This window comes from Trichoplusia ni, chromosome 25 (genome assembly GCF_003590095.1).
Source record: "Trichoplusia ni isolate ovarian cell line Hi5 chromosome 25, tn1, whole genome shotgun sequence".
NCBI lineage: Eukaryota > Metazoa > Arthropoda > Insecta > Lepidoptera > Noctuidae > Trichoplusia > Trichoplusia ni.
In genome coordinates, this window is record NC_039502.1 from 2,340,299 (window position 1) to 2,356,625 (window position 16,327).

The following is a 16,327-nucleotide window of genomic DNA, read 5'->3' on the forward strand; positions in this document are numbered from 1 at the left end:
AGACTTTTTCAAGCTTCTGACTACCTGTAACGACTGTCAAAGATGAGGAATTACAGCCGGGACCCACAATTTAACGTGCCTTCCGAAACACGGAGGAACTCGCTATGACAAAGATGGTCACCCATCTACGGAACAACCGCGTCAAGCGTAGCTTAACCTGTGATCGATTCACGCGTTTAAATCAGAAACTGGTATTATTTTATTATAATTTTTGTTTTGGTCAATTCTATTATTCACTTAGTGCTTTTAACTGTAAAATATAATGATTTATGTCCATAAAGCGTAATTACTTTATGTACATTAATTATAATAGTATATTTTCATTATCTCATCAAAAACATAAATGTGAAATGAGAGCCAAGTTCAGTATTATGGTATATGCATTAGTTGTTGACTTCACAGGAAGTGAGATCTAAATGGGTACCAAATTCAAATGTCAGTTCCAAAATAGTTTTATAAAAACATAAAATATGATTAATAAGTAGTCGTCTGTGTGACCCCCACACCGCGCAGGCGTGCAGCGCGGGCGCGTGCGCGTGCGTGTGGGCGGGCGTGGGGCTGCGCGTGGGGCGCGCGCCGCTGGCGGGGCGCGTGCGCCTGCTGCTGCTGGGCGCGCTCACGTCGCTGCTGCTGCACTCCGCGCTGCTCGTGCTGCACGTCACCCGCCTCACCGCGCTGCTGCCGCTCGACTGGAACAAGCTGGTGAGAGGACAGTTCACTGCCGAGCGTGAGCCCTCATGTGCCTGGCTAGACCGAGTTTGGATCTAAACACTCGGTCGCAAGCGCTGCAGTAAACTTGACCCCAACAATTGAGAATATAGGTGTACGACGGCTTAGGCCTCTCTTTTTGGGCTTGGCGCTTTTCGTCTAGCTTCTGGAGTCCATTTTAGTATTGCTTTAGTCATACTTTATACAAATTATACTGTGTTAAGTGTTAAAATCGTGTAACTATTTTAGGACCCACTTAACTGTTAGCTGGAACAAGGTAATTGAACAAAAAACGAATGTTCCAATTATGGGTAAACATCATGTCTTGTCAGTTATAATCGATACCGCCTTTACCAAGCAAGATGAATCTATAAGTATATACTATGTATCGGGCGGTCGGCAGGGCGCGGTGACGAGCGCGTGGAGCGCGGGGTCGCTGGCGCTGGGCGGCGCGCTGACGCTGCAGGGTGTGCTGGGCGCGGGCGGGGGCGCGGGGGGCGCGGGGCGCCTGCTGCTGGCGGGCGCGGCGCTGGCGCTGCTGGGCGCGGGCGCGGGGGGCGCGCTGCTGGGCGCGGGGGCGCGGCGCGCGCTGCGGCGGGGGGCGCGCGCGTGGCCGGGCGCGCCGGGCGCCGCGTACCGCGCCGTGCCGCCGGCGCCCGAGCCCGCGCCCGCGCCCTCCTTATAGTGAAGGCCCGAGGCCACCGACTTCTAGGCGGCCGGCGGGGGCGCCCGTTTTCTAGTTTTGTACGCCGGCCGGGGCGCCGGCACCGTCTCTTTCGTTTCTGCGAGGCTGATTTTTATTCTAGTCCGTTATAGAGATAGCGATGACTGTTTGTGAGCCCGACGAGCGACGACCGTTCCTCGATTAGTTTTTGCACAAATATTTATAATCTCTAGTCGTGTCTTATATCGAGGTGAGGTCCGGGAGCTGTCGTTGTACGTCATCTAGAGTTTTTCGACCGTGACCGTGTGTTTGTTCTAGTTTTGTCTTCGTCCACTACGTATTGTTTATATTTCATATATAAGATACGACATTTATGCAAATATTAAGAAAGAACATATACTTACTTATACACGAAATGTATGCGAAGGGTAACGTTTTAATTGTAAGCAAAATATCTATTATTATGTTAATGGTAATATAATTGATGTATGAACGACGCGCACGTCGCGTTGCGTACTTAATTTCTTCGTAACGCTTGTAATGGATCAAATCGTTTGCATGATATAATATATAACTAGTATTTAATTATTGTTCAAACAATGATAAGCGTACTTTAGTTAGAATTAAGAGAATGTTTGAAAATTGTTTACTTATAGAAATAATTTTGTACAGTCCGACCGGTGGTAGTGTCCACGAGCTTACGTGTTGTGCTTGTCTCGCAGCCGCCTCGGTTCAGTGTTGTGTTCTGGCGCGTTACATTCCGTTTGTATGTCTTATACATATCACCCGTAAGTATCGAACCCGCTTTGTGTGACATGTACAAGTACCTTCGTACAACTACTTGTGTTCGGAACTTGTGACTTGCACTGTAAGTGACAGATCTAATGTTCATTGTGTACCTACAGTACGATCTCGAGCAAAATATGTACTAGTCATTTTTACTTTAAAAATTTTAATGATAATAATTATATGGTTTTATACAAATATAAAAAAAAGCATTTAATTTTTTCCCCTTAATTCTAATTTATTTCCAAATTGTAATGTTTACTTTCCTGCGTTCGAGTATTCTAGCCTTATATCGGAGTTGCGGGATAATCATAGGGCAAAGAGAGTTTGAATATTGAATAATATTTCCCTACCTTAACGACAACTCAGGTTAACATGTGCGCTGTGATGCGACAGAACTGCTAATCTGAAAATAAAGTCTGGGTTTAGTAGTACTCGTAAAACATTCGGTTCGTCGGGCCAATGTAAAAAATTACATTTATTCTCTGGTGTCCGGTCTGGGTGTTTATGGTACCTTCTTCGTTGTGTCCGTATTCCATAGCACAAGTGCTTTAGCAACTTAATTAGGGTTCAGAACAATGTATGTGATGTTGTCCGCATTTATATTTATTGTAGAGCAGGGCTGTAATCGAATTTACTGCAAACTATAGTTATACTATAGGACACAATTGTACGTGTTAAATTAGGTGATTACATAAACAGCAGGTATTTTATTTGGAGTGACGTTATCATGTCACTAGAAAGAAATGAAAATTCAAATGAACTTGTGATTGATAAAATAATGAAGTCTTCACGAATCTTCAGTCTAGCCTGCAGGCTAGGAAGATCACATTATACCACAGATTGTAACATTTTCACTCATGTGATTATATACAACATGTATATAACAGCTCTTGTTATTAAAAACTACCTCAGCTTCGCAGAATTTTCTTTCTTTTTGTTAGAATATTTAATATAATCGCTACTGATGAATTATCCCTACTAATATTATAAATGCGAAAGTAACTCTGTCTGTCTGTTACGCTTTCACGTCTTAACCACTGAACTGATTTTAATGAAATTTGGTACAGAGATAGAGTTGACCTTGAGGAGGAACAGGATAGTTTTTATCCCGGACTTTTGAAGAGTTCTCTTGGAAACGCGATATAACCGACCTCGACGCGGGCGGAAAGCTAGTTAGCTATAAATGAAAACGGCTGGTTTTTGCTTAATCGACTCGCGTTTAAATGACAGAGATTATTTTAATTATTTAATGAATTTTTACATCTTGTGTTGACGGCAATACAATACTTCAAAGTGGTTTATCGAATAGTTGCTAAGTTATCTTAGGACTATCCATGACAAAATATTGGTTTTATAGATAAGCATGCTATCAATGGTAGCTCAGTATTTGATTTATTGTGCTTCCATCCACCACATCATTGTATCGCTTTTGTTAATTGTTTGTTGTGCACTGAAGAAGCTATAGATAAAGTTTCCACTCGACTCGGTAGCCGCCGCCTCACAAGGAAATGGATACGACACCATCAGCGGAACAGTTAAACTCTGATTTAGATGACCATCTTGAACATCGCATATTTCTAAAATATTATACAGAAAAGGATTACTTTTTGTCGCCAGAGGGGATCTTGAAAGTATTGTCCGCGGTCAGTAAGATTCACTATTTTTTTTAGAATATTTTATATAATTTCTCTTGATTGCTCCATTTGCCAACAGACCTACATTACCTACCAAGAAAAAGGATTGTTTGTGAAATAAATGTAAAAAGGTGTTTCTATTTACTTTATTACATACAATTCTTTTTCAAAGATTTAAAACACGATTGTGGTAATCAATAATTCCTAGAATTAGCATAAGTATTCGAAATCAAGATTCATTAAAAGACGTAGCGTATTATCTGGTTCAAGTTCACTTTGTATAAGCCGCTGATTTTATCAAATATTTGTAAGTGTACCTTTTTTTTTTTTTTTTTTTTCTTTATTATTCTCATATATATTACATAAGTAAATTAAATGCCCCGCAAAACCGTTTACACGGTTTGACTGCGGAACCCTATACCCAATACTCAACCTATATCAGATCAATCGGGTAGATCATAACGACGGGCGTATTGTCAAAAAATTAAGTTACAAATAGAAGTGCAATATTCCTGAATTAACAATCATGTGAAATAATCGTTGAGTAACGAAAGTATCGGAAAAAAATAAACGTATTGTTATAATGATAATTTCTTTTTTTTTGGTTAGGTTGAAAGATATGTCCCCATAAACAATTTTGTATGTTGTGTTACTCAAAAACAAAAGTCATTTATTCAAATTAGTCTACTAAGTGGCACTTTTTGAAGGTCTAGATTTCATTGGACAGTACCCAAATTCGCCCATCCTTCACCGCTTCCTTTTGCTGTGGCCTGTGAAAGAAGAAACGGCCCAACAAACTTCCCAGCAGCACGCTGTCTTTTCGTTTAAAATATTATTATAGAGTACAATAACAACTATTATTGCAATTTTGAATCTAATGATTGTAGTTTTTGTTATCTGAAAGTGTTAGGCTAATAGCGTTCAAGTTAGTATGATAAATAAGGTATTTCTTTTAAAGATTACCCATTTTTTGTGTCTGAAACACAATATCTGTGACTTATGAGCTATGAACGTTTTTCCTTAATAGTGAAATCGTTATACAATATATACTCATAGATAGATAGATATCTAGCACTGCTACACGTTTCAATCCAATTGGAATCAGATTGTTTGCTTCGTTTCTCTCATCTTAATAGGTAAGTAATAAGTTCCTCCTAAAGCAGTGGCTTGTACACGTGGCCGGCGATGGTCCTCAGATAGTGTGCGTGGTGTCGGCGGCGCTGCTGGCGGGCGGCGGGTGCGGGCCGGCGCTGGCGTGGGGCGCGGGCGCGGCGTGGCTGGCGAGCGGCGCCGCGGCCGCGCTGCTGTACGCCGGCGTGCTGCTGCGCCTGCCGCACCGCGCGCCGCAGGGGTATCTCTTTGCTGTTCGTACTCCACGGCCATACACTTATGTATAAAGAATATACCTACTTACAGAAACTAACTCACTGTCCATATCGAAATATAAATCAGCCCATATAAGTCCTTCTACTGGCCAAAGGATTCTTTCCGCATAGAATGGTTTGAACGGTGATCGGCACCCTAGCTTTCTGCTGATTGACTATTCGAGATTCCAATATTTAGAATTCAATTTTTCTGTAGATGTTTTCTTTCACTGTTAGTCAGTGATGTCATAGAATAATAAATTACATATCTTATAACTTTAATAATATCACATTAGTACTTGCCTTCGGGATCAAACCTGCACCTCGTGCATACAAATTCTAGCTATACATGGATTTGTAGGCACGAGGTCACGCAAGGCCGCGAGTAAAGTATTATTACAGGGAGCCTTGCCTTGTCAAATGTGTTTATTTTTGGTTTGACGTAGGCAGACCTAATATTTTGTTCTATTCACTCCGTGTATTAACACGGTAATATCCATCTTTAATACCTACCGTGTTAAAACGTCTAATGTAATTTTCTGTTGGCTTGTCATGGTTTTTGACCTCAGGACATCATAATATCAGCGGTAATGGGAGTCCTGCTGCTCATCACTGCGGTACTGAGCATGACTGTTTGCGAGTTCACGAGTATCATCAGCTACATGCACGGGGTGAGGATTAGAAGCTTGCTCTATTTGCGTTCATAATCATAATCTGTGATAATAAGAACAATCAATTTTTCACAAATAAATCATCTGTTTCGCAAACATATCATAAATCTTTCTCTTTCTTCTTATGTATAAAAATGAATTGCTGTTTGTTAGTCTCGCTAAAACTCGAGAACGGCTCAACAGTGAATCGATTTGGCTTATTGAAATATCGTCTTGAAATATTCGTAGAACTCCAGGGAAGGTTTAAGCGGTTTTAAAATATGAAAAAGTTGGTAAATAAATTGTAGATATATTTGTTTGTATAATTGTATATTGAATAAAAATGGTAACTCTTGACTAATGGAACAGACTTACAAAAATACACACACAGCATCGCAGTTCAGGCTAGACTGATATAAAAATAATTGATTCCCACACAACCTTTCACCTTCTTTTTATCCCTCAGCTTGAAATATCCTAAAATCTTTTATTATAAAATATAGAAGCGAGTGTTGTAATTAAAATTTGCGGTCAAATTAATTAAAACAAAATATCCCAGTGTTTAAGTTTCTGTACTGACTACAAAATGTCAGGCTAGAAATGTAGCTAACTATATACTGCGACGGTAGTCGAGGTTAAGTTTGGTAGGCTAACCCAATACCCATCAATATCTGTCTTGCGCGTGAAGTGGTGACATTCATCAGAATCGGTCCAACCGTTTTTATAGCAGTAAATTGCATTGTCCTCGGGTTTGAAGCTACCCTGAAATTTTCAGCTTGCTAGCTTATCCGGAAGTGCCTCAAAAAAACAAACAAGAAAGTGAGTGTATAAAAACGTGGGAAAATTTGAATTTATATTTGGTCACGACAGTTATGGGATATTTGCTAGATAAAGGTAAAAATATTTGAAAAATATGTTATTATTAAATGATGCAACGGTTTATTCAAACGCATTTGTCGGGAGTGCCCGACTAGTTTCGGACCTAACCGGAGTCCTTAATCATGAGCTGACGGCGGGGTAGCAAATTGAGAAAAATACACAGTATTTATATAGAAATATTTACAAATTTCAGCCACTGGCAGTTATAAACGCAGGCATGGTGACGGCGAGCGCAGTGATCACGTACGTGTCGGCGATGCGGCTGTGGGACGCAGCGCGGCCGCCGCGCGAGCCGCCGCGCCCTCCGCCGCCCGAGCAGGACGTGTAGCACGCGCTGGCCTCTCATACCCACTCACTGTACAATATTCTAGGTGTACTCAAATAAATAAATAAATTACATTACTGGTAACAATTAACAATATATTTATACAATTAATGGTACATAATTATATCCAATACCAGACAATAATAAACATCCTAAACTCCCAAACATGTGGATGTAATTTGTACAAGCACTGCATTTCCAGCTACTGTGACAAGCTGCCACTGGTGAAGTAATTGTGTACGGTGAGCACCACACTTTGAGCTTGAGGTTTGGCCGCAACTCCAGCTACCTCCACTCCTAGGTTCTGTATCTTGTGTGCTGTAGAGTTGCCAATAGCAAAGTGAGGGAGACTAGAGAGGTTGTTGCTAAAGGTTTGTAGCTGTCGGTGAGTGTATTCACACCCTGAGGGACTGAAGAATACCATGCAGCATGGTGCCTCACACTTATTAAGCTCCATAAGATCTGATCTTAACTTTTCATTTTCTTGGGTCTCGTACACTGTGAGTGAATCAATTGTGATTCCATTTGATTTCAATACATTAGGTAGCATTTCTGATCTTAGATTACCACATGGGAAGAAAAACTTTGCATGACTAGAGTTTTCATTTACAATAATTTTAGCCAGATTTTCAGCATTCCCTGATGAACTTCCGAGTGTCTCTAGGCCAAGTAAGAGCTTTACTTTATGAGAGCTTGTATCACCTACTGTGTACACTCTTTTCTTGCTCCACAAAGAAAATTTAGTGGGGTCCCAACATTTAGATACTGCCTCTATTGCTCTTGGGCTGGTCAATATAATGCCTGTGTAGTCTGCACAAAGTAGTTTATCAGACAGTTCATGTTTGCTCACAAACTCAAACTGAAGTGGCTCTACAAATATTGCCTTATAATTCTTATCAAGGAATGCATTATGGTAATCTTCAGACTCACTTTTGAATAATGCTACTTTCTTCATGATGACCAGTTTCACACTACATGCATGTAGTTATTGTTTCCGCATATAATAGCTGCTTTTGCAATCAAAACAAATACTTGAAGAATTTACGAATTGATTTATTTTTCGTCATTCTTTAATATTATGCTTGATAATATATTTTTATTGGCAAATAGAGGTCATCTACAAATTTTAAGTTACACACAATGTCACTAATTCTTTTAAATTACCTACTACTAGTTAAGTACTTTGAGAATGTTACAAGAAACGAAGTCTGTCAAAACATGACCATATTGTCAGAGGGCGCGTTCCACTGTCTATCTACCACTCAACGTCCGCAACATAAGCTTGACTTGGCCGCGACATTTAATAGTGATAATGTCAGCCAGGCTAACTTATAAGTTTAATTATGTTCCTACGAATACCAAACATTAGGTATCCACCCCTCATCTTTATGTGATAAAACCAAAGTAAATTTCCTTAAAGTTTCTTGTACATAGAAAACAGCCATGTTTAGTCTCAAATACTTACAATTTTCAGAGTGTTTATATTGGGTACAGTTAGCATAGAACATAGATGCATAAAAACGTAAAATAATTAAAAGTCTCACGAACAAACCGCTTACAATTGTCAAATTGACAGTAACAGACACAGCTGACCGTTAAGGCAACGTTTTGTTACTGCTCTTATTCTTCAAAAATGAAAATCAGGCAATTATTTTGTTAATAATAAACAATTTGTGTTTGGTAAAATCAATTGTATTACTATGTTTAAATAACATATGCCTTACTTTTATGTTAAGCTCCGAGGCGCCATCGGGCGACCGAACAAAAACGACATCATCTACAATGCACTCCAAAGAGTATGCAATAATTTGTAAAGTCCAAAAGAAAAAATTGGATGTGTCATTAACTCACAATAACAGGACTGTAAATAATTAGGTAAAATTATCAATGCCACAGATGAATGGACAATTTTATGTTCATCATAGAGTGCAGTGATCCTTTGTTATCGTGGTGGACGGATGAGGGTTACTAATGGCGATAAATGGATGTTCGAGCGGGCTGGTGGTGACGGCGGTGGTGGCACTGCTTCTGCTCCCAGCACAATACTACGTGCCGGACCTGTATGCCGGCGTGGAGGATCCACTGACGAGTGTCGACCAGCCCGAGAGTCCGCCTAGCTCGTTCGCCTGGTTTGATCTCGCGTTTGTTCACTTGCCGCCGCTGGACTTGTTCGTTACTGTCACATTACTGCTCCTAGGGTTATTCACATACCTTTGCGAGTGGATACAGAGAAAGCTGATGGAAAGAAGAATTGTAAAGGTGCGCATTTTTATTAAATATACGGTTCCCAAACATTACTTACATTTTGTCAGATTTGCTTAGTCACTACGTTATATTAGTATCTGGATCATTTTGGTCTTATTTCGGAAGAAGTTCGGTATTTTATAAATGTAACTATACGTGATAGGCGGTGTGTGGTTAATTAGATAGACTTGCATATTATAGTCAGTATTTGGATTGAGTTTAGTTTTCTTAAGTGATGAAACATTGCCTAGCTGACGCAAGTAGTGTGTGTAGTTGAACCAGTACCTGGGCGCCAGCGTGGAGCGGTTGCGCGCGTGGGACGCGCAGCAGGAGCAGCTCGAGGTGACGCTGAAGATGGTGCAAAACGCCACCTCGGAGTACAACCTGCTGCTGTACCTGTTGCTCCGCCAGCACCGCTGCCTCGCCGGCCACAACGGACCGCCTTCAAACTGTTTCTTCGACAAAGGCCTCGATGATGACCTCAATTTTTTAAGGAATCCCACGCTCGATGCGTAATGTCTGCCGCGCGTTTATTATTTAATAATTATAGTGTTCAGTTGTTTACGGTGCGGTTTTATTTACTGCGTCGCGCTGCGGAGCGATAAATTTGTCAACTCGGAACGTATCAGCCAAATGTTGCGCGAAGATACATGGTAGCTACGTTGCATGGGTAGCCTGTGACCTGTAAAGGGTGGCTGGTCGACCGGCAGTGGCATCAGTGTGACCGCCACTGCGGGGCAAGTGGCGAACTCGACACCCGTAAATTTACATAAGTAGTTAAATGGAGATGAAGCAAACTGAGCCAACTAACTCCGCTGTCTATTTGCCAAACATGACCAAATCAACTGCCTACAATAGAAAGTAAGGGACTAGGCTGGAACCGGCTCAGAATACAAAGTGCCTCATTAGGCGGTCATGTGCGTAGAGCTGTTGTGGAAGTGGCATATACAATTTTATCATATGTGCCTACACTTATGTTACATGCGAATACGTTCGAGCTAGGGCGATATAGGACGGCGTTGTCTGATTTCAGACAAATAACAACAACAATGTTTATTACCTACACAAAAAAATAAGAATTTAATTTTTGAAGACATAATGTTAGAATGATTTTTATTGGATTTAAGAAAAGCTAGTTTCATCCCTAGTATATCTTCTAATATACACGGTGATTTTTTAGTCGTCTTACAAAAGTAGCCCAGTTCATGTATCCGACGTAAAATACCCCTAGTCGCGATTATTATTTTTTTATCATCAACTAAGAACAAGAGAAATCTGAAATATACTCTTAAAAATGATTAAAACGCCGCCGCGCCGTCTCCTGCGCCCCTCACCATTGTTACAAGGCTCGGACGGCGCTCGCAACAAAGCTGTGTTTCTAACAAACTACGAATTGCATCATAATTTTGAATAAAATTGCATTTTAAATTTATTCAAATCTCATAAATATCTATTTTTTTATTATGAACGTGATCTGGTCATTGGATACATTAACTGGGCTGCTTTTGTAAGACGACTAAAATAAAAAATCACCGTGTATAAAATTCCCGTGTCACGATGTTAGTTACCGTACTTCTCCGAAACGGCTTTACCGATTTTTACCAAATTTTGTATACATATTGGGTAGGTCTGAGAAAAGAACAAAATCTATTTTTCATAGCCCTAAGTGTTAAGGGGTGCTCAAACTAAAAATATATTTAATTTTTTGGACGAAATTGTTTGCTTTTATTTTTTTATAATGTGGCATTAAAAGATACATACAACTAGAAATAATTTATTAGGTAAAACAACGTTTGCTGGTCAGCTACTATGTATTATAAATATGAATGTAAAATACTTCACCGAAACTTAGAACACATGAGGCACACAACAAACAAAATAGGGTCTGTTTTAATCACCTTAAAAAAAACGGGATTATGCTTTAGAGCGATATCCCAAGCGCGCGGCGTTTTTTTTAGCTACCTTTATCACGAAGACAAGGTCTAAGGTGACTAACATAATGACGGATGGAGGCTCATTGATAGGGTTTCGGTTTTACCCTCTGGATACTATCATTATTTTTGTCTCTTTATTTTCATGGGATAACTTCTATTAAGGCGTGTACGGGATACAGGTCCTACATGCAGACGACTTCCGTCCACCGTCTACGCCTGCACTATAGAAGAACAGGCAAGGTCGGCCTAAGGTAGCTGCAGAACTATTACAAATTATCGAGATAATTGGGCTGCTGCCGTAATATTAAATGGAATCACTACTCACAAACAGCTCACCACAAGCTGCTCTGCAGAAAGTATGCTGCTACATAGACCGTTACTAGTTAGACACGTTTTTTATTTATATCTCAAAGTTTATTATTATTGTTAAGTACGTAGAAATCACACTAGCAGCTTGATAAGCTGATGCGTGTGGTTCTATCGATACGGATAATTCGTCAAACCTATTTTGAAAACAATTCAATACAGCACTCAAAATCTTTTCTCGCGCCCGCCGGCCTCTAGCGCCAGTTGTTGTAAAGTTACACGACCTGCCGCCAGCCAGCTGGAGACATCTGATAAATAATAGACGTTTGCATAGTTCAGGCTTATATTTCAATACGCGCCATTCCCAAATTCGTGCGCGTCGCTCCTCACTTGTCCACAGATAACACATATATTTTTAATCATATGTAACACCTCCACCCTTAATTATTACAGATAAACTTACTTACTAAATTATATTTAACAACGTAACAATAATAATCGTAACAATCTTATAATATATTTTCTTACTTCAATCATCATCAAAACCATATCTCTTAACCGGTTTGCGTGTACGATTACTAGTTCGTATATCCCGCATAATAGGAACCCTAGGACTACCCGTCTCCTGCACCTTGGGCATATTTAAAGGTACACTTGACTTTGACAAGGGTTCACTTGTAACCAAACAAACCAAATCACTTCCATCTGTTTGCGTGCGGGCTGTTTCCTCGGCCAATGCTTTAGTCAAGCTGATTCCGTTTGTCCGGTCCGGTTCTATGTTCGGTGCTTGACTATTGTCTGAAGGAAACACAAGAGAAGATCGAGAGCTCTTAACAGGCTAAACTGGTTGAAAGTTCCTAAAGTTTGCATCTACTAGCCTAGCTGTCCTATTTATCACTCTTGGTTTTAGTTGGTCAATGTGTCTATGCACCTCAGTGCCGTGGATAGATTTAACATTATAATCTGTATACCTGTTTTCTCTATAACAGTCCCTGCAGACCACTTGTTCGAGCCACGGTACTCTCTGAACCATACAGGGGCCCCGGATTAAACTGTCTTGTGACGCCACTCGATGTAGCCTCTACACTCTCTTGGCGAGCTTTAATTAGTGCCTTCTGGTCTGGTTTCAAACAATCTAACCGCATGCGCAAGTTGCGCCCTAATACATCTTGGCGGGGCTTTCCCCGGTTGTATAGTGTGGTGTGTTTCTGTACGCCAATAGAAAACGACACAATGTGGAGTGTACGTCGGATTTTGATTTAGTCGCCTTTTTAATGCTCTTTTTACAAATTTTAACAGCGTTTTCCGCTGCCCCATTAGAAGCTGGGTGATACGGTGCCGAAAATATATATTCTATACCATTATTCTCTAAAAATTGCTGAAATTCTCCACTGAAAAACGGAGGGCCATTATCACTAACCAATTGTTTAGGTAACCCAAATCTCGCCCACATCTCTCGTAATTCTTTTATTACCGCTTGCGATGTGGTGCTCAGCATTCTAATAGCTTCAATCCACTTTGAATGTGCATCGACTACCACTAGATAAGTAAGACCGGCTACCGGGCCTAAGAAGTCTACGTGTATCCTGGTCCACGGTCGATCTGGCCACGGCCAGGCGCGGGGCGCATGCGCAGGTGGTGCGTCCGCCACTTCAGCGCACACGGTGCAGCTGCAACACGCTGCCTCTAGTGCCTCGTCTATTCCCGGCCACCACACGTAACTTCGCGCTAACGATTTAGTTTTAACTATGCCCATGTGACTCTCATGAAGCTCAGCGATCACTTTATTTCTGCACGTACTAGGAATTACTAGCCTATGTTACATGTTACATGCCACATTACACACCCTAGCTCGATATATAATTCCTTTCTACGGTTAAAATATGGTTTTAATTCTTTCATTTCCACCTCGACCGGCCAGCCATCGTTTATATATCTAGCTACTCTGCTCAATATACTATCCGAAATGATTTCTTTTTTAAAGTTTGATAATCTAATAACAATGCGTCTGCGGCAAAGTGTAGGTAAATACATTTGTTCAGGTGTGTCTAATTCTTCACTAATAACTCCTTCTTTTTGAGTGCTAATTAACCTAGACAAAATATCTGCCGTGTTTTTATCTGATTGAATGTACTCTATAATAAAATCGTAAGCTGATAGTTTAATGGCCCACCGCTGTAAACGACTCGCCGCCGTGTTCGGTATTCCTGCATGGGGCCCAAAAATTGTGACCAGCGGTTTATGATCTGTACGTAGTGTAAACTTTCTGCCATAAAGATACTGATGAAACTTGTCTACTGCGAAAATTATAGCCAAGGCTTCTTTATGTATTAGGCTGTAGTGTAACTCCGCGGCAGTGAGCGCCCGCGATGCGTACGCCACAACCCGCTCGCTGCCGTCAGACGCGCGCTGTGCCAGCACGGCCCCCAGCCCGCGTGCGCTCGCGTCGCATGTTACTATGCTCTCCAGCGATATGTCAAAGTGTGTCAATACTTCAGTACTACATAGAAGTTGTTTAACTTTATTAAACACATATCTATGTGTTTTAGTCCATTGCCAATGTTTACCTTTCTTTAGTAATTCGTAAAGTGGTGTAATATGTGTACTCAAACTGTTAATGAATTTTCCATTGAAATTAACCATACAGAGAAAAGATTTTAATTCTGAGACGTAAGTTGGGTCGGGCATAGATATGATCGGTTTTATTTTATTTGCATCTACCCGTACGCCATGTTTATCAATTATGAATCCTAAATATTTGACTTGGCCTACCATAAACTCACACTTTTCTTTTTTAATTTTCAACCCATTCCTCTCTAAAATACTAAAAACCTGTTCAACTCTTTCTAAAGGAGATTCTAATGACTTATTCTTTATTAAAATATCATCGTAGAATATGACTACGTCCTGCACGTTTTTAAAGAGATTCATCATAAACTTTTGAAAAATGCCCGGACTGGAAGAGAGACCATAAACGAGGCGATTGTATTTAAAAAGTATTCTGTGTGTATTAATTACTGTGTAGTTCCGAGAAGTTTCATCCAAAATTAATTGATTGTAAGCCTGTGACATCGAACCGGTCGCGCTGGAGAAATTATGGAGAGGCATATGTCCAACAGTGGACTGCTATAGGCTGAGATGATGATGATGATGATGAAGCCTGTGACAAATCTAGCTTAGTAAAATAATGATTGCCGCTCAAATTACTGAATAAGTCCTCTTCCTTCGGGACCGGGTACCAGTCAACCAGCAACGCCTTGTTAAGTGTCACCTTATAATCCGCTCATAAGCGTATTCCACCATCTCCCTTCCTCGCTATTACTAGCGGTGTGGCCCAGTCGGACCGTTCAACGGGCTCGATGACGCCTAACTCAGCGTCGACCCGCGCTAGCAGTGCATAAGGCACGGGGCGCGCTCGACAAAAAACTGGCTCGGTCCCATCCCGCACGCATAACTTGACTTCTTCACCGGTATATTTGCCCAACGTGCCAACGAATAGGTTGTCATGTCTGGAAATGATATCGTTAAACATTTTATTTTTACATAATTTAATGTGGTTACATCTAGTAAATTTTGGTATCTCAATATTTAATTCCGATAACCATTGTCTACCTAGTAAATTAGTAGTACCCTTATCGATGACATACAGATCTAATTTCTTCATATTTTTCATATATTGCACATCAGACTCTAAATACCTTATTGGTTGAATGACAGGGCCATCATAAAATTTTACTTTCATTTTACATGGTTTCAAAGGTAATTCTTTAAAGTGCTCATTATACGCAGACTTGCTTATACAGGATAACGCAGAGCCTGTATCAATCTCCATCGATATGGTTTTATTATTAACTAGAAGCTTTATAAACAACTCAACTCTTGCTCCGAGCTAGAGTTGTCATCCCTTGCTGGCTCGCTCAGCCAGTACGCCGCGTCGGCAACGTCGTTGCTGCGCGCGGTGCGAGCGCTGCTGCGCCCACCGCGCGCCATGTTGCCGCTCCGTAGGCGCTCGACCCGATCACGCGTGCTCTACGTGACCTTCCTCGCGCGCCATTATTCCCGCGGTTTGAATTCGTAGATTTTATGCGACGATCAATTTCCTTTTTTCTACAAACTCTTCGTAAATGGCCAGGTTGTCCACAATAACTACATTCGAACTCCTTGTACCTACAGTTATGTGCCCCATGACCGTTGACCCCGCAGGCTGAGCATTTGTTGAGTTCCAACTTGTGTATTCTCTTGCTTAGTTCCCGGCTGGTAGTTTGTTCCTGCGTTCCCTCTACGGCCCCGGCGTCCCGCTCGGCTGCCTCCAGAATATTGGCTAGCGCTTTTTGATAATCTATGTTATCTTCCGCGAATAACCACTGACGTATATATTCGCTACGTAACCCGCACAAATTTTCTTCTAAATTAATCTTGAATTCACAATAACGTGACATTTTTTTCAAATCTGCTACGTAATCAGCTATTGTTTCGCCCGCTGATTGGCGTCTTTGTCGGAACCTATACCTATCCGCGAGAATTGATGGTTTCGGCTGTAGATGTGCTTGCAGTAGTTCCACCGCTTCTTTATATTTCATGGTTTTCTCGGGCTCGCCAAAGTAGACAGTAACTCATAAGCCGGTTCGCCGATAAGAGCTATTAATGTCGGTAATTTCAATTCTTCCGCTATTTTGTTAGCAACAAAATACATTTCGAGACGATCGACGTACGCCGACCAATTCCCATTTTTTATGTCAAAATCTCGAACTTTCCCAACAGACATTTTTAATCACCCCAAAGCACTATACAACAATAATATAATTAACGACTTTATTCCGCACCGGATAT

At 40.9% G+C, this 16,327-nt stretch overlaps 3 protein-coding genes across 3 annotated transcripts; 2 read left to right on the top strand and 1 right to left on the bottom strand.

Annotated features, from left to right (window-relative positions):
* Nucleotides 1-3,260: 3,260 nt before the first annotated feature.
* LOC113505331 lies at nucleotides 3,261-7,178 on the top strand. Its single transcript, XM_026887969.1, has 3 exons — nucleotides 3,261-3,804; nucleotides 5,729-5,830; nucleotides 6,882-7,178. Exons 1-3 carry the CDS (start codon nucleotides 3,670-3,672, stop codon nucleotides 7,014-7,016), a joined length of 372 nt encoding a protein of 123 aa, XP_026743770.1. The 5' UTR covers nucleotides 3,261-3,669; the 3' UTR covers nucleotides 7,017-7,178.
* LOC113505329 (uroporphyrinogen-III synthase) lies at nucleotides 7,088-8,571 on the bottom strand. The gene has a single exon (XM_026887967.1). The coding sequence runs from the start codon at nucleotides 7,966-7,968 to the stop codon at nucleotides 7,216-7,218; it is 753 nt and encodes a 250-aa protein (XP_026743768.1). The 5' UTR covers nucleotides 7,969-8,571; the 3' UTR covers nucleotides 7,088-7,215.
* Nucleotides 8,572-8,798: 227 nt separating this feature from the next.
* On the top strand, nucleotides 8,799-9,833 carry LOC113505330. Its single transcript, XM_026887968.1, has 2 exons — nucleotides 8,799-9,272; nucleotides 9,531-9,833. Exons 1-2 carry the CDS (start codon nucleotides 8,985-8,987, stop codon nucleotides 9,771-9,773), a joined length of 531 nt encoding a protein of 176 aa, XP_026743769.1. The 5' UTR covers nucleotides 8,799-8,984; the 3' UTR covers nucleotides 9,774-9,833.
* Nucleotides 9,834-16,327: the final 6,494 nt, after the last annotated feature.

What these genes read in the sequence shown, in the direction of transcription:
- LOC113505331 (XM_026887969.1), top strand. Translation starts at nt 3,670, where the DNA reads ATGGATACGACACCATCAGCGGAACAGTTAAACTCTGATTTAGATGAC. An exon ending in TCTTGAAAGTATTGTCCGCG is followed by an intron (nt 3,805 to 5,728) that starts GTCAGTAAGATT and finishes TTTTGACCTCAG; the next exon opens with GACATCATAATATCAGCGGT. An exon ending in TCATCAGCTACATGCACGGG is followed by an intron (nt 5,831 to 6,881) that starts GTGAGGATTAGA and finishes TACAAATTTCAG; the next exon opens with CCACTGGCAGTTATAAACGC.
- LOC113505329 (XM_026887967.1), bottom strand. Translation starts at nt 7,968, where the DNA reads ATGAAGAAAGTAGCATTATTCAAAAGTGAGTCTGAAGATTACCATAAT.
- LOC113505330 (XM_026887968.1), top strand. Translation starts at nt 8,985, where the DNA reads ATGGCGATAAATGGATGTTCGAGCGGGCTGGTGGTGACGGCGGTGGTG. An exon ending in TGGAAAGAAGAATTGTAAAG is followed by an intron (nt 9,273 to 9,530) that starts GTGCGCATTTTT and finishes TAGTGTGTGTAG; the next exon opens with TTGAACCAGTACCTGGGCGC.